The sequence below is a fragment of the Salminus brasiliensis genome, chromosome 6 (assembly GCF_030463535.1).
Source record: "Salminus brasiliensis chromosome 6, fSalBra1.hap2, whole genome shotgun sequence".
Lineage (NCBI taxonomy): Eukaryota > Metazoa > Chordata > Actinopteri > Characiformes > Bryconidae > Salminus > Salminus brasiliensis.
This window is the reverse complement of record NC_132883.1, coordinates 36,134,273-36,151,740: the sequence shown is the minus strand read 5'-3', so window position 1 is coordinate 36,151,740 and position 17,468 is coordinate 36,134,273. Positions and strand designations below refer to the sequence as shown.

General features: G+C 44.5%; 2 protein-coding genes and 2 non-coding genes across 8 annotated transcripts in view; all 4 read right to left on the bottom strand.

Moving 5' to 3' along the window:
• The window catches only part of LOC140557606 (serine/threonine-protein kinase WNK2-like), an 82,165-nt gene extending 70,177 nt beyond the window's left edge, over window positions 1-11,988 (bottom strand). For 4 of the 5 annotated variants that reach the window (XM_072682212.1, XM_072682214.1, XM_072682216.1 and 1 more), the window contains exons 1-2: window positions 1,332-1,905; window positions 84-946 (exon numbers count right to left, since the gene is read on the bottom strand). In XM_072682212.1, the coding sequence (XP_072538313.1) occupies window positions 84-770 (687 nt within the window). In that variant the 5' untranslated portion in view covers window positions 771-946; window positions 1,332-1,905. Of the gene's footprint in view, window positions 1-83; window positions 947-1,331; window positions 1,906-11,364; window positions 11,425-11,562 lie in introns of those variants that run through there. The other variant, XM_072682213.1, reaches the window with a different exon arrangement.
• On the bottom strand, window positions 8,833-8,904 carry trnaa-ugc (transfer RNA alanine (anticodon UGC)). The gene has a single exon. It is a non-coding gene; the product is annotated as a tRNA-Ala (tRNA).
• Window positions 9,087-9,158, bottom strand: trnat-cgu (transfer RNA threonine (anticodon CGU)). Its single transcript has one exon. It is a non-coding gene; the product is annotated as a tRNA-Thr (tRNA).
• An 898-nt stretch (window positions 11,989-12,886) lies between the features above and the next one.
• Window positions 12,887-16,035, bottom strand: LOC140557058 (uncharacterized). The gene is made up of 14 exons (XM_072681191.1): window positions 15,855-16,035; window positions 15,526-15,608; window positions 15,293-15,406; window positions 14,990-15,097; window positions 14,836-14,880; window positions 14,673-14,753; window positions 14,397-14,543; window positions 14,262-14,305; window positions 14,098-14,167; window positions 13,913-13,999; window positions 13,715-13,813; window positions 13,538-13,621; window positions 13,327-13,431; window positions 12,887-13,188 (listed from the first exon to the last, which is right to left on the bottom strand). Exons 1-14 carry the CDS (start codon window positions 16,033-16,035, stop codon window positions 13,045-13,047), a joined length of 1,392 nt encoding a protein of 463 aa, XP_072537292.1. The 3' UTR covers window positions 12,887-13,044.
• Between the last annotated feature and the right edge of the window lie 1,433 nt (window positions 16,036-17,468).

The following is a 17,468-nucleotide window of genomic DNA, read 5'->3' as shown; positions in this document are numbered from 1 at the left end:
CCTAAAACTGGTACCCCAGCATTGTAACGCACCTGAAGCCCAGCAAAGCCATTTAGCTAGCTAGCAAACTCTGTCCCACCTACCTGAAGCTCGCACCACGCCACCTCCACCCACGTCTCTGTGTCCAGGCCTTTGTATACCGTCTTAAAGGAGCCCCTCCCGAGCTCGATGTCGAACTTTAGAAAACGACCACCAGGCGAGGTGGCCACGGCCTTCATCTCGGCCTCCTCCTCGTTCTCCTCGCTCGCGCTTTTCGTCGCGTTCCCCCTCCCGTCCGTCGCGTCGCCGTTCAGCTCGGCTGTGGCGGCACTGGTAGAGGCGACAGCCGCGGCTCTGGCCCCCCGTCCTCTCTCCTCATCGGCGCTCGCGCTCTCCGTGGCGCTGTCCTTCTGCCCGCCTTGTCCCTGGCTCTCGGTGCTCGAGCCTTCCCTTAAGCTCGTGCGCGCGGCCCTGCGGCTCCGATCCACCACCAGGTTCCGCAGGCTCACGCTTGCGGTCACGCTCACGCATTCGGCCTCGGCAGGTTCGCACGACTGCTCGTCGCTGTCGGCGAACCACAAGCTCCGGCGGATGAAGCGCTGTTGTCGCGCTCCTACTCCACGCCGGTAGCTTGACGCACTCGGGTCGCTGCCTCCGCGCACCACCGCGCCTTCGCTGGGCGAGCTCGAGCCCCCGTCGCCATCCGCCGCCTCGGGAGTGCTTGCATTGAGGAGGTCGCGCCGGGAACCGGGCATGGAGGGACATTTGGCGGTTCCGGCCCCGTCCTCCATACCGGGCCGCTTTAAAAATGCTCGCTGCGCTTCTGCTTCCAGCGTCGGAGGGAAGGAGGAGGAGGAGGAGGCGGCGGCGCTGTGGCCGAGCTCGCCGCGGTGGAGCTGCAGCAGGCGCGGGTCGTCAACATGGGGCAACGCGGGCTCGATTTCACACTCCCACGTTCCACCTCCAGCTGAAACAAGCAAAACAAAAAGTATTTTAAGAATATAATCCACACCTGAACAGCAAAACTAGCTACGTGAAAACTGATACAGGCGACATGTGCGCAGCTCCTCAGACTGCAGACCAGATACACCAATGTAGCGAAGAAAATCATGCAGTTCTTGTCGAAACCAGGTACAAACACGCATGCAGCTCGGCTTGCAAAAAGAAATTAGCATAAAACCGGTAAAGACGTGGATGTTGGATAATAGCCTACAGCTGGCGCTTACATTAATTAGCTAGCTACCCTCCCTGCTGCCTCACGTGCTTGCCGCAGAGGTGTCTTCTTCCTCCACGCAGGTGCATTTAACCAACATGTGCTCAAAGAAATATCACATTCAGCTCCGCCGACCTACCGGTGATGTCCAGTTTACAGCCGGCGGGTCCCTCGCGCTCAGGCAGCCATCCGGGTTCACTAATGGGATTCAGCTGAGCTTCAGGAAGGCTGTCCACTTCGAGCTCTGGAGCCAAACCACTGTGCAAAAACCGTAGCTTAGCTAAAGCCAAAGCTAAAGCCAAACTCAACGCCCGTCCCTAAGCGTTAGACGCAGCTGTCGGCAGAAATGTCGCATTCACGCTTGTCCTCAAACCGTATCGAAAACAGTGGGAGTCGCCACTGTCGTTTTTCCTCGTCTTTAAAAAATAAACGACGCCGTGTGTTGCTTGCGGACGCGCTCGCTACTGCCGCGTTATCCCTGCAGCCCGAAATTCTCCTCAAAAAGCTGAACTCGCGGATTAAAAAACCCTCCAGGCTTCTTTTGTGTCTCGCTTTTCCCTTCGAAATTTCCTGCGTTCGTCCAAAAACCTGCCTGCCCCTCCAACCCGAGTTTAGTAGGCGACATCGCCTCCACGCCCATGGCAACGACGTGGGGAAGCAGCCAATGAGAGGCCACGCTTCGCTCGAGCCGCGCCGCTGTTTGACAACGGAGGTAAGCGATGGAAACCTACGGATGCAGCGCAGCAGTGATGGGAAGTTCCATAGCTTGATTCAGATCAACGAACCGATTCTTCAGAACCACGCGTTGCAGTGAACCGATTCTATCATCTATTGATTCGTCGGGTCAGCAGTTTTGACTTCCAGACGCCGATTGGAGAGCCACTGACCGAATAATAAAATAAAATATTTTTTTCGTATTTTTTTTTTTATATAAATTGAAATATGACTAATGTTTGCTGTTCTGTCTCAAGAAAAAAACGATGAATTATTTACAAATTTATATTTATATGAAGTTTAAGCTCTCTGAATAGTTTGACCTCGCTCGGGAGCGCCTTCTAGCGTCTGACTTGATGTATGTGATTTTTTAATTTAACACTTAAAAAATGTTAATGGTGTCCGTGAAATCGTCTGTAATATTTTGTGATTTTTTTTAATAACGCACTTACGTCACGCGACAGATGTAAGATGCCTCTTACAACAACGTTTACTTTAATAAATAAAATAATATTATTTAAAATAAATAAATAAAAAATATCTATTTTTAAAAGGCTGTTAAATGAGAACATCAGTAGGTTTTGGTGAAGTCAGAAAAGCCAGCCACACACCTAAAATTAGAAAGGAAAACAAGCCCACTTTTCACACAATTTTATAAAACAATAAACCAAAATGTATACAACAAGTGTTTTTGAAGAAAATGATGTCATTGTATGAATAAGTTGTATTGCCAAACGTCTGTGAGGGAAACACTGGTAGCCTAATTTTATTCAAATGGAAATAGCTAAGGGTATTTAATACATTAGAGGAAGCCAGCTACAGTTTACAGAGACAATACACAGTCATATCAGAATATTATACCCACCCCTGATTTGTACCAAGTGGTTTTCACTGTATCCACTCACTGTATATTAGACACTCCTACCTAGTTGGTCCATCTTGCAGATGTAAAGCTGGTGACAGAAGTTCATATGTTGCTGCACAGTTTGAGTTGGTCATCCTCTAGTCCTTCATCAGTGGTCACAGGGTGCTGCCCACAGTTGGCTGAGTATTTCTGGACGGTGGACTATTCTCAGTCCAGCAGTGATGCTGAGGTGTTCAAACACTCCAACAGCACTGCTGTGTCTGATCCACTTATTACAGTGCAACATAAACTAACACACCACCACCATGCCAGTGTCAATGCAGTGCAGAGAATGACCCACCACCCAAATAATAGCTGCTGTGTGGTGGTCAGTCCTGAGGGGTCCTGACGTTATTCTGAGATGTGTGTACAACATAAAGTGAATTCAAAGAAGGTGTTCGTAATGTTGTGACAACAGCAGAGAAAAAAACAGTAGGGCCTAATAGAGAATATTTGTGCAATCTTTATTTATATATTATTAAGTTTCCCTGCATTCAAAGAATAACCCCAGCATCCTTTAAAGTTGCAAGGATGGATCGTCTTTTCAATAGCGTTCCCACCACTCATAAAACTATGTCTTTATGACGTCCTCAGAATGGCATGACAGCTGAAACATAGTGTTTTAGAGAGGGTTTTCTGTAGGGACGTCTTTTCTGACTCACACAATGTTCCAGGAACATTCTCGCCAACGTTAAAATCACATCTCTGAGATGTCCTCAGAAAGGCTTTGAAAGCTGTATTAAGGTTTACAGACATTCCCAGGACATCAGCTCTCAGTGCTTGGTAGCTAAGCTAGGAACTACTGCCCACAAGCAGCAGAAGGCAACAGATTCTGTCCTGGACTGAATAAGCCAAATATCAGACCCTGGAGGTGCTCAGTAAAGGGTTATGAATATGAAAGTTGAAACGTTTGGTAGGTTCTAACCAAACCTAACCTAAACCCTGCTGTTTTGGAGACTTGGCCCTTGTCAAAGTAGCTTAGATCCTCACATTTGCCCAGTTTCCTGCTGCCAACCCATTAACTTCAAGAACTTATTGTTCACTTGCTGTCTAGTATGTATGCCCCACCCCTTGACATGTGCCATTGGAACCTGTCAGTAGTTTTGTTGATATGGCTGATTGGTGTATGTGAGAATTGTTTGAGAATTGTTTCATTAGACGTCTTTAGCATATAACATGGACACTAATAACACTAATTTTACAGCATCAGCTAGAATCCTAGGGCTTGAGAATGGAGCTGTCCTTCTTGTCTGAACATCTGAAACTGAGTAAAACGTCTTTCACTATCTTTGCCTTCACTTTGAAAATAGCCACAGACATCTGTAGTCCCAGCACACTCTTAAAAGGAAATGATACATTCCAGAGATTCCTCCACCACCCCAATCGCTGTGTTTCTTGATGGAGAGCTCCAAAAGTACAGGAACACCAGATTAAAACCCTCTTTAAGCCCAGGGGGCTATAATGTTCTGAAAACATTGCTGTCCTCTCAACTACAGCATTTCTGAACACAGTAGGTGACTCGAGCAGTTCAAGACTGTGTCTATTTATAATCATCATTTTTATGTCATGAAGTCGTTAAGGCGCATGTAATTTAATTCCCCTGCTGCAATGCAATCTCATGAGGCCAGTGAATGGACAATAGGGTCACATTCTCCTTAAGTGAAACTTGATCAAGGGCTTCTCTCTCTCTCTCTCATTCTCTCATTCTCCCTGACTCTCCCTGCTTCCCTCACACTGCAAACCAAAAGGTTCTAAAGCTGAGAGGGAGCACTTTCAGACATTTTCACAATTTAATATCATGATGGCAATACAAGATTAACAGGCTGATTAATAACTAGACAAAAAGCATTCTTTTCACAGAGAACAGAGATACTATAAAAGAAGTGACTGAGCATGACTGAAATAATTCTACACTGGCAAATACAAACCGGATTCTGAAAAAGTTGGGACACTAAACAAATTGTGAATAAAAACTGAATGCAATGATGTGGAGATGGCAAATGTCAATATTTTATTCGTAATAGAACATAGATGACAGATCAAAAGTTTAATCTGAGTAAATGTAACATTTTAAAGGAGAAATATGTTGAAATCATGTCAAAATTTGTGGCATCCCCCCTTCTTCTTACAACACTCAACAGACGTCTGGGGACAGAGGAGACCAATGCTGGGAATGATGGGAATGCTCTCCCATTCATGTCTAATACAGGCCTCTAACTGTTCAATCGTCTTGGGCCTTCTTTGTCGCACCTTCCTCTTTATGATGCGCCAAATGTTCTCTATAAGTGAAAGATCTGGACTGCAGGCTGGCCATTTCAGTACCCGGATCCTTCTCCTACGTAGCCATGATGTTGTGATTGCTGCAGAATGTGGTCTGGCATTATCTTGTTGAAAAATGCAGGGTCTTCCCTGAAAGAGATGACGTCTAGATGGGAGCATATGTTGTTCTAGAACCTGAACATAGTTCTCTGCATTAATGGTGCCTTTCCAGACATGCAAGCTGCCCATGCCACAAGCACTCATGCAACCCCATACCATCAGTGATGCAGGCTTCTAAACGGAGCGTTGATAACAACTTAGGTTATCCTTGTCCTCTCTGGTCCGGATGACATGGCGTCCCAGTGTTCCATAAAGAACTTTAACTCATCTGACCACAGAACAGTCTTCCATTTTGCCACACTCCATTTTAAAAGACCCCTGGCCCAGTGCAAACGTCTGAGCTGATCCTATGGCCCTGTTCCTATGCCCCTGTTTCTAGGGCCCTGATCCTTTGGCCCTGTTCCTAGAGCCCTGTTCCTATGGCCCTGTTTTTATGACCCTGTTCCTAGGGCCCTGTTCCAATATTTGAACAAATGAATCCTGATTTTCTGATCTGACCACTTAATTGCCCTAATTCACCTAATTGTGATTTTAATTTGTTTGGTCAACAACCTGTTGTAGACCTGCAGGTCCCAGGCTTGTAGTTCTGCTATCATGTGCATAATGGACTCCATCCACCATCCAGTTGCACAAATAAGCTTAACAATCCAGGGCAATTATGCTGTCAAAATATAAACTCCCAGTAGCTCTTATTATTAAACAGGGTTATTATGCAAGATCCGTCTAAAATCCTTCCGTCTGGGATTTGTAACAGCTTTTCAGCTGAGGTTTGTCAGTGAGTTTTGATCCATAAACCCGTGTTGGCTGTTCTCCACTGGGTAGTCTGTGTGTGGTGGGCTAAGAGCCAAAAAATGTAGAAACAAAGAAGGTGGTTGGGTCGTTTTGAGTGTGTTATTCATGTGTTCCAGTTCCAATGTATTTTTTATAAATATTATACAAGTACTGTTTCTCCTACATCCTTTAATTTGGTATAGAGACCGTGCAGTCAATAAAGACCACATCTTAATGTGAAAATTGTAGTTTTTGCAAATTCAGATAAAAAAGCTATGCTTATTAGCATATTAGTAAAGAAATCTCATGCTCATTGGTAGCTAACAGAAAAGAGTTGTCTTTTTAGTCGCCAGCTTCTATTTCCAAATTTCCAGTTCACCTTAAAACAATATTTCATCAGTATTTGGCAGATTTTTCTAATTTGTTGAGCATGTTGAGCGTGTTTTCTGGATTCGGACGAGCTGATCTAACACTAAATTACGATTCTCAAAATAACAGCTCATTAAAAGCATGGGTGATATTATTATTATTACTACTACTACTACTACTACTATTATTATTGTTAATAATAATAATAATAATAATAAAGACAGCAAAAAAGTTATTTTACATTGTAAGCATGTTTAAAAGACCAAATTTAAGCTTGAAATATTACTATAGAGAACTACTTGCCCTTTTTGCTTATTTCCAGTAGGTTGACAATCTCTTGATTCTGACATAATGCACAATGACAACACACAAATAGGATATTTCATATATATATAAATCCCACTAAATATAAATATATATATATATATATATATATATATATATATATATATATACACTGTACACTATATATATATATATATATATATATATATATTATTATTATTATTTTTTTATATATATTAGATTATCAAGTAGGCTGTGGAAAGTGACATGCCCACATGAAAATCAATCAAATAGACCATCATTAGCATTAGCAGAGGGTCATCAGCTCGAAGCCCCCCTGAACTCAAACCCAAATGTCTCAGGTTCCCCTTCCTTGCCTCAGCCAAGCAAGCGTGGGATTAAGACTACTGGCTGGCTACACCTAAAAAAGAGCGGTTGCTGGACTTACAAATTGGAAATATGCCAACATTACATGAATGAATTGTGTTTTTTTTCAGTAGCTGATATAAATAACGATATAACAATAACAAGTGTGTGCGTAAACCAGAGGATCAGAGCGATAACGAAAGTACTCGACATGGGCAAAATCTAAGGAGTAACCATTAAGCAAGCCCAAAGAGTCCAAAGCCAGAAATCAAACATGACCAGGTAACCAAAACAAAGCAAAGTTACATAATGGAGTCAGCAAACATGAAGTAATGCACAGTATCCAAAAGGTAGTTAGCAATACTTAGAAACCTGTGAGTGTGAAAGCTTATGTTCAAGAATGAAAACTGTTTATTCCAAAAAGAATTCCATCCCTATTAAACTCAAATAAATCACGCTGAAATGTGTTGTCCAACCAATTCTGTCGTTCTGTTGTAAAGTGACTCTTTTTGCCTTAACCAAAATGTGTGAAATAACAGAATTAATTCAATATGTTTTTAAGAACATTAAAAGAACTATTGCTTGTTTTCTGAAGTCCCATTGCTACATTAGAAAATATTATACAATATAACATATTAAGACTCTTTACAAAACTGAAATAACTGAATTAAGTTCAATATGTTTTAAGAACATTAGAACAGTTTAGAAACTAGCTTTCTTTTCACTTACAAAATAAAAAAAAAAGTGTCATTTTACAGAAATATAATGTTTCTACAGAATTTATAATTATTTGATGATTTCATAGGATAATTTTGCCTGCGGGTTTGGGGCATTGCTAACCAAAGCAGATGGTCTGTCCCTGTGGAGTAACTACCCACTGAGGCCAGGAGAGGGTGCCACTTTAACACTATATGAGCTTCTGGATTAGAAGTTGCGCTGTGTCTGAAATTCTAAGACAGCATGTCATGTCTGAATCAAACGTTAGTAATCTAGCCTTCTGTGCTACTGGATAAAAAATGTTAAAAGCTTATACTTTCTGATAGAGCAGTGGATACCATAGTAACATCGGGGCGTATTGTTGAGGTTGTGGTTTAGGTAATGATAAAAACCCACAACGGGTGTGGTTGGTGTGGTGCAACAGATAACACCACCATCTACCATTGTGTTACAACAACACCATGTGGGAGACCAGGGTTTGATTCCCGGTCTGGGTGACTATGCTGCGCTACACCAATAAGAGTCCTTGGGCAAGACTCCTAACACTACATTGGCCCAACTCTGTAATACGAGTGACCTTGTAAGTCGCTCTGGATAAGAGCGTCAGCTAAATGCCGTGAATGTAAATGTAATGAGACCTTTATCTCTAAACAGCATGGGCAAAAAGACATCAAGTCATATCACCATCTTTGACAGATAATAGTGCAAGAGTCAGCAGACATATCCCTTCACACACCCACATATTGGCCACATTGCTGGGAGGTCAGTAACACTTGCAGTCAATCAGTTTTCCTTCAGGTCTCTAATGATCAGTATATGCTCAACTCTGTTCTTAACATGAACAACTACAAAAAAACTGAGAGCATGCTTGACAGAGGCAAAAGACCAACTCCTTGCTACTTGGCCATCGAGCCCATAATCTTGCTGTTGTATTGGCCTGGAAGCACTGGACAAAAAAAGAGGAGCGATTATCCAAAGCACCGCAATAAACATTCTTCTGTTACTGTCTCAGAACATGCAAATCAAGCAAGTTCCTCCAGCTGCAAATGCCTTTTTAATGAACAGTTTTTGTTGTGGTTTTGATTCACTTCAGCATGCTTCCAATAATGAGCTTCAGTCTAAAAGACAAATTCAGTGGAGATGCTGGGGATTGAACCCAGGACCTCATACATGCAAAGCATGCGCTCTACCACTGAGCTACATCCCCAACTTGCTGTAGGTTGTCGACAATGTGCCCATGGGACAAGCCAAAGCTTTAAACTTACAATTAGGGCAGAGTTAAAATCCTGCATAGTCAGCATTTTAACATAGTAAGCTGGAAAATCATATATGATGGGGAATGCAAAAGCTACCAGCAAAGTGACATTGGGCAGAATCTTCCAAGAAAGAAGGCACAGACTGGGGTCGAACCCATGATCTTCAGTTTACGAGACCGACGCCTTACCGCTTGGCCACCGTGCCAGCTCGTCAACCCAGCTAGTCCCATGACTCTATGCCTCAACTGGTCACCTGACAATTCTTGGCTGACTCAATGAATCAAATTCTTTTTGACCTTTTAGCAAACGTTGGTGTGACCTCTGCTTCAGTACAAGAATTTGCATGTACTCCCATCCTCAACATTCTTCTGATACTGTCTCAGAACATGCAAATCAAGCAAGTTCCTCCAGCTGCAAATGCCTTTTTAATGAACAGTTTGTTGTGGTTTTGATTCACTTCAGCATGCTTCCAATAATGAGCTTCAGTCTAAAACACAAATTCAGTGGAGATGCTGGGGATTGAACCCAGGACCTCATACATGCAAAGCATGCGCTCTACCACTGAGATCGTCTGACCATGCAAAAATCTTGTTAAAAATCTCCCCGTTGAGGAGAAGTTGTCCATCCACTTTGTTGGGTAAAGAGTTGGGTAAATAGCTGATCATTCACTACCTTCACTGCAATGAAAGCTTCATAAGGACTTTAAATCTGTGCATGTGAAACAGAAAAAAATATTCTGCCTTTTAAACCTCCTGCAAAACGGCTGTTGTGTCAGAAATGACACAATTCGAACAAGTCACCCTATTTGAGGTCATCATATATGTGTACGTGTGGGCTCGAATCTAAACCTAAGCAAATAAGGTCTAAGAGCTCTAGTCAGTTTATGGCCCAACATCAAAACCCCACAAATCTTCCTCAACTGGCATGACGATGTACAGCAAGACAACAGCTTCTATCCCCAACTTTCAGGCAGAGCAACACAGTCCAGTAGCAACTGTTCTCTCGGACACTCCGAACGACTGTGCTCTGTCTCCAGCGGTGTGGCCCAAAAGGAGGTGAGCCATCCTTTACTCCCTCCAGACCAAATAGGAGGTAGTCTTTTGGCGCCTGACCCTGAAAGATCCTCCGCTAATGATCTTAAATTGTCTGCAGTGGCTCGTCAAAAATGGCATCAGTAACTCAGGACTGCTTCGAATGAAGGAACATCCACAACTCGCAGCTTGTCGCTGGTATTATCCGCCAAAGGGATGTTCGACTGATGCCACTCTACAGTGACATGCGGCGAGTGCTACGCTGTGGGCTCTTGCTGAACCTTGGCAAGCAGTTTGCTAACTGTGGGAGATGGGTGGTCTCGTAGGGTGTCTTGCATTGAAATCTTTTACAATGACCCGGGTACTGTGTTCACCAGACATCAACACAATTTCTATCCGCTCCTCACGTGTTAACCTCTGCGACATGTCAATGGCTGTAAACAAAGAGAAGCTTGTAAATAACTCATGAAAGAATAAAGTTACGTTAAAACCAAGCACACCATTGTTTTTCATGTGAAATTCTCGATACGTTTGATGTGTCACATGACCCTCTTCCCATTGAAAAAGCTAAAGTTGGATCCAAAATGGCCAACTTCACCTTAATGAGCCTGATAGCATCATCCACAGAAGCATAGAACAAGGAAAAAGGTTTGAGCAGAATCAGAATGAGGCGAGGACCTATCAAAAACCAAACGGTTCTTCCATGAATATCTGCAAGTAGCCACGCCTAAGGAAGGAACCTGAAAAGGAGCAAACGGAGGGGACTTAAAAGGGCCAATCAAATGACCTTTATTCACCTCATGGTCGATGAGTGCAGTAACAACGTGAGGTTTAGAGAAAGCAGACTGAAGGTTCCTAGAGACATAGGAAGAGGACAGAGGGTACAGGACCCCGACCCAAAAGCCCAGAGAAAGCCCTGTGAGTGAATAATCAACAAAACAATGATCAGGGTGCACGGAAAGAAAAGAGGAAAGGACAGGAACGGCCACAGGGGTGGAAGACACACAGACTTGAGGAGGGGTCGTTAAAATGATTACACAGAGGATGACCCCCGTGGGAAAGGTATGCCGCCTGTCCAGAGAAGCGCTCACAGATTCAGCACCAGGGGGAGCGCCCGGGACGCCACCAAGGCAAACCGGAACAGGTGAGCACTCAATGACAGCCAAAATGGCGGACAAACAGCTCCGTGTCCACAACAGACCAATCCAGACGAGAGTTAAACAGTGCAATAAAAGACGCTGACTTTGCATCACACAGATGTACAGAGATAGAAAAGTAAAATAAAAAAGTGTGCGGTCAGGTGGACTGTATTTAACCTTCTCTTCTAAACAGAGTGCTCTAATACAAAAATGAACTTACAGAAATTAATCAGTTACTTACAGGAGGATGTGGTGAAGGCCAGTCAGTCTAGCAGAGTCGGATTGAACTGACTGACTGAGGCTCCATAATGCAGACACACATCATACAGAGGAAGGAAACAGAAATGTGGGGTTAGATGGACTGTATTTGATCTTCTCATCTACACAGAGTTCTCTAATACCGACAATAAACAGATACTGAAATTAATCGTTCACTTACAAGAGGGTGTGGTGGAAGCCAGTCAGTCCAGCAGAGTCGATGCACTACTGGACTGACTGGATTGAGCTAAACGATGTGGAATAAAATGGAGATCACAGCTGCCTGTCCTAGAACTCCAGTATGGAGGCTCCATCAGAGAGAAAAGGGAAAAACAGAAATGTGGGGTCAGACGTACTGTGTTTGGCCTTTTACTCTACAAACAGTTCTTTAATACTGACAATAAACAGAAATAGGACTTTTTACTTACGGGAAGGTGGGGTGGAGGCCAGTTCGTCCAGTAAAGCCGATGCACTACTGGACTGACTGGCCTCAGCTAACAGGTGGTGGAATAAGTGGTGGTCCCAAAACCTTCCTGTAGCCTGGATCAGTGTCAACTGCAGTCCTGAGGCTCCGAGGAGGGATTGGTGGAGGCCAGTCAGTCCAGCAGAGTCAGACTGAACTGACTGATTGAGGCTCCATAAAGCAGACACACATCATAAAGAGGAGGGAAACAGAGATATAGGGTTAGATGGGCTGTAATAGATTGCATCATCTAGACACAGTTCTCTTATACTGACAATAAACAGATACTACAATGGATTGTTTACTTACGGGTGGGTGGGGTGGAGGCCAGTCAGTCCAGCAGAGTCAACGCACTACTGGACTTACTGGCCTGAGCTAACAGATGGTGAAATAAGTGGTGATCCCAAAACCTTCCTGTAACCTCGACCAGAGTCATCTGCAGTGTTGAGGCTCCATCACACCGATGTACAGAAACAGAAAATTAAAAGAAAAAAATGTGGGGTTAGATGTACTGTATTTGACCTTCTCATCTACACAGAGTTCTCTAATGCTGACAATAAACAGATTGTGAAGGCCATTCATTCCTGGACTGACTGATTGAGGCTCCATAACGCAGACACACGTCATATAGAGGAAGGAAACAGAAAAGTGGGGTCAGAGGGACTGAAATTAACAGTCTACAGACACAGACATCTAATCCTGACAAATAAATAGAACAAATATAGAAGGAAATGAATTAAATAAATGACTCACAGTATTGTTTGGGGGGATGTGCTGGACCCCAGTCAGTCCAGTAGAGTCAGGGCACCTGCAAAGAAACAGAAAAAGAGTGGAGAGGCACTGCAAAAGTTTTAAAACACAAAATGGACAAATTCAACTACAAATAACACTGAATTACAGAAAATTAATAGAAAAGATCCTCACCTTATTTAATAAAAGCACAAACACAACCTATATTACAACATACTAGAGAATTTATTAATTAATAAATATACTTATATTAATTAAACATTAATAATAACCATACAAAAAAATCCTCAGATATTTTAAAATTAATATAGTAAAACTATATTAAATAGGGGGAAGTCTTAGAGTGGGGGTTAAATGAGCTGTAAATGAATTTGAAATAATTAACAAAAGTATAATAGAATTAATAGGGAAGGTAGGGAGGGGTTAAAGAAAATAAAAGAAAATGATGACTTATTCCAAAGCCTCCAGGCTGTCCAGGAGCTGGTTGACGTGGCTCCCGACCAACTCCCACACGGCTGCGGCCACAGATACAGGGTCCTCGTACACAGACTCCTCCAGAGCAAAGATGGCCCCCAGGAAGCGCATCAGTGCGTTCTGAAAGCAATCAGAAGAAGAGGCTGTTGTCAAAGGAGGCAAACAAAACCCTTAAATCTACACCATGTCTGCTCTGAATGTCTGGAGGAGAAGCTGTGAGGTTCTCTCTTCTGTTTTGTAAAGAATTCTGAGGGTTACCTGGACCAGGAGCTGGTACTGCTGAGCCCCGGCACTGCTCTGCTCGCTGGTAGCAGAGAAAGAGGATATCATGGCCATGAGATGATCCAGAAATCCCCCAGCCGTCTGCAACAGTGTGAGAAGTGGTACAGATGTGAGAAAGGCTGCTTAGTTCTGTGTAGGCTCTAATATCTAGAACACAACACACGCAAGAACTGAAAACGTCTCTTACCGGACAGATCGGAGGTCTCCCTCCAGCCTGAAGACCAAGGATCACCACCTCATAGACGATGTCTATGAAGTTGAAGTGCTGAATCTGAGAGTAGGAGGAAACACCAGGGTCAGAAGAACCATCAATTTTTCTACGAGGTACAAAGGTTTTCACTCAAGCCTGGTTGATGAAACTCACCCCAATCTGCGCCAGCTCCTCTTCAATTCCTTGATGGCAAGAAGGATCCTGAGCCAACGCAAGCAGTCGGTCGTATGCCAGCAGGAAGACGACCAGATTCTGCAGGAAGAATAGAGAAATGTTTAAAATCACATTCATTCATTTTCATCACAGTGTTTTAAGTGTTTCAGGGGTTTTAGATCGTGGTCATGTAGTTACCCTGTCGTTGAGATCGGCCAGGTCACCGAGAACTGCCTTGCCGGCCTCACAGACGTACTCTCTGCGCTCCGCGTCGCTCAGCAGGAACTACAGGAATGAAGAACGGGATGTTAGAGAAGGAAGAACACAAGACACAACTGAAGACCTTGAGATGTGAAAAAGTACTTTCATGGGTTGCCACTTACAGTGAAGGCCAGACGCAGGGCATTCAGCTTCAGGGGGAAGTTCCTGATCCCCTGAATGGTTGAGAAGGCACTGTGGAAAAGGAGCAAATCTCCCATTTCAGAATCAACACAAACACCTCAATTCTGTTTACAGTGTACAGAACTTAAGCGGCCGTGACACTTACTGCAAAGCGGGCACCTCCCTCGCTGCAGCGCTGCCTCCAGTCGCCTGTAAGACCAAATATTCCACTTTAATTAATGCTGAACAGAATTGGAAACGGTACGACGACGTCTCATAACACTAGTGTGATTAGTTTTACCTCAGGAGCTGGTCCGGGCTGAGGCCAGTCAGAAGCGCTGGACTCCTGCTGAGGCTCTGGCTGGCAGGTGGTGTCCTCAGGCCATGAGTTGGCAAAGGAGGTCCACCCGTCATCGCCGATGACCAGGTCCTGATACGTGTGGAGCACCTGTAAAACAAACAACACACACTCTATACATCACATCTCACGCTGGGGAGAAGTGTAGCGTGTTGGCTTTCTGAGGTACGTTCTACAAGAACATGCAGATCAGTTCTGACTAGAACGTGCTAAAGTTACCTGAAAGTCTCCAGATGTTTTGGGGGTGGAGCGCTTGGTGAAGCGGCCGGACGCTACACGGTGCAGGTGACCTTCGATGCGCTACAAAGACACAAGACATTACCATGTGAGTCAAAGGCCATGAGGAAGCTAGACTTAGGAGAACGTGGCTGAGACGTCTTACCTCAGCAAAGGTCACCTGTGCTGCCGATGCGAACCAGATGGGGGCCTGTAAGAGAGAGGTTAGAGGGTTCATATGAATCACGTGAAGAATAATTAATTACATATAAAAAATAATAGAGTAACAGAAACAACTGGAAGTGGAAGAGTTTATCTACCTCCTCAGAAGGTAGAAGAAGGCTGAAGAAGTCGTTGGTGAGGATCCACCACGACTGGGTCACGTCCCCCCGCATCAGGAGCACGTGGTGTCGGCGCACACAGATCTTCTGCAGAATAAAAAAACACACACAAGTAAGACGCAAAGCTCCAGATACGAGTAACTATACCAAAGGAGTCCATACCTGCTGGTGTGGGTTGAGCCACAGTCTGTAGGAGAAGTGCTAACTCTACCACATAGGAACCATACAGACACGAGTAACCGTACTAAATGAGGGTTCTTCCCCACAGGAGGAAGTGCATACCTGGTTGTCCCGGATGTACCACCGCCGGTAGGAGAACCTAAGGGTCCAGATGGAACTGAGCACATCCTTGGGGCAATGATCCAGGATCAGCTGCTCCAGAAAGCGCCTGGGACACTGCAATGAGACACGGCAGAAAGACTGCAATGATCTGCATCCTATTAAATCATCTCTGCAGTATAAAGTATCTAGAACCTCCCAAATTCCAGTTAAACCAACTGCATCATTTCTCTTACCCGGTACGGAATCACCGATCCAAACGGAGGGCTGAGGGTAAGCTGTCCGTCCTCCGCAGTGATGACCAGATGAATTGCTGGGTCTGAAAAAGAGAAACAGTGAAGACACCCCTCCTATCTTGAATACAGGACAGTGTGAGTCACATCCTCCATCTTGTAAACCTAGCTAACCTAGATAAGTACCCTAGCTAACTTAGCTAGCTAGCTTCAGACAGACCTCTGTTTCGCTGCTTAGCTTCTCCAACACTCAAATACACAAACACAGCTAGTGAGCACATTTTTACATGAGTCTATCTTTCGGCTTTAACGCTTTAAAGAGCTCTAGCTACCTTCTGCTGCGGTCTGGACAGCGGCATCGACGGTCCTCGGTGTCCGCTGTCGATCTCGGGACCTGCGGGCAGAGAGGACATAATAAGCTCCGGCAGTGGCAGCTGCGACCCCAGCTGCGAACAGGAGGGGGCGCAAACGGAGCTCCACCGCCGGGGGGCGAAGAGCGAAGACGCCGCGCATCGTGGAAACAGCTGAAGTCGCTCTTCTAGAAGGAGGTGGAGGGTCCTCGTTGAAGGAGGTGGAGGGGTCCTCGTCGAAGGAGGTGGAGGGGTCCTCGTTAAAGGAGGTGGAGGGGTCCTCGTTGAAGCAGGTGGAGGGGTCCTCGTTAAAGGAGGTGGAGGGGTCCTCGTTGAAGCAGGTGGAGGGGTCCTCGTCGAAGGAGGTGGAGGGTCCTCGTCGAAGCAGGTGGAGGGTCCTCGTTGAAGCAGGTGGAGGGGTCCTCGTCGAAGTTGTTGAGGTGGTTCTAGAGGAAGAAGAAGGAGTGGAGCTCGTCCAAAATGCAGCTGTTGTAGAGATGTAGTTGCTGCAGAAGAAGCAGGAGTTGGTCTCGTCGAAAAAGCTGAAAAGTTCTCAGAGGAGCAGAAAGAGCAGCTGAGCGCTGTGGGGGTCGGTAAACGACTGAGGCTCAACGTTCGTTCTACCGTTCTAGATTGTGACCTGGGTTCCACCTACGTTCTCTTACAGTTTAAAGGGAAACATGTTCAGTGTCTCCATGGCGACAGAGAGCGAAAATAACAGGGTTATCTAGAAAGGAGTTCAGGGACTAGTGAGGTTCTCCATTTACACTGAGGACTGAGTTCCCCACCCTCAGGTTCTGCACACAGTAGCGCTAAGAACCACGTTTGTCCCCCAGAAGTAGCTAGAAGTACCTCTATATCTGTTCTAGACATTGTTCTAGACTCTGAACACACAAAATCCACCTAGATATAAAGTTACCATTTGATCATGATCTCCAGAAGCTTTACAATCAGCCATAACATTAAAACCACTGAAATCAATAACGTTGATCATCTGCTTTTACAGTGGCGCCTTTCAAAAGGTTCAACAATGGACTAAAGTATTGGGACACCTGCTCGTTCAGCGTTAATTTCTGAAATCTAGGGTATTAAAATAGGTTTTCCTGCTTCTGTTGGAGTAACTGTCTCTTTCTACTAGATGTTGAAAATTGCTTTGAGGATTTGATTGCATTCAGCGATAAGAGTCACTGTTAGTGAGGGCAGGATGTTGGAGCATCACCAGCCCACAGTGTTGTACTCGTCTTCAGATCCTGCTGTTCTGATAGAATAAAAAAGTCACAGAAAAAACTTTACTTTTATTCAAATTTATGCAAATGATGGTGTTTTTTATGTTTAAAAATCACAATATATCACCTTGCTCACAGTATCACATTATATCACAGTATATTGGACCGTAACCCCTGTGTGATGAGGAACATCCTGGTACATCCAGCCTCTATCAGACATCTATCCTCTATTAAAAGGCTTCTGTATCTGTTATCAGTTCACATTATGTGTCCTTTATCTTCATTCATAATGTTCATCACTGTTAGCTTTTAGCCTCGCCCCCGCTCGCTTCCTCAGGTTTGTCTTCCTCAAGTCTCACCAGTGAAAACA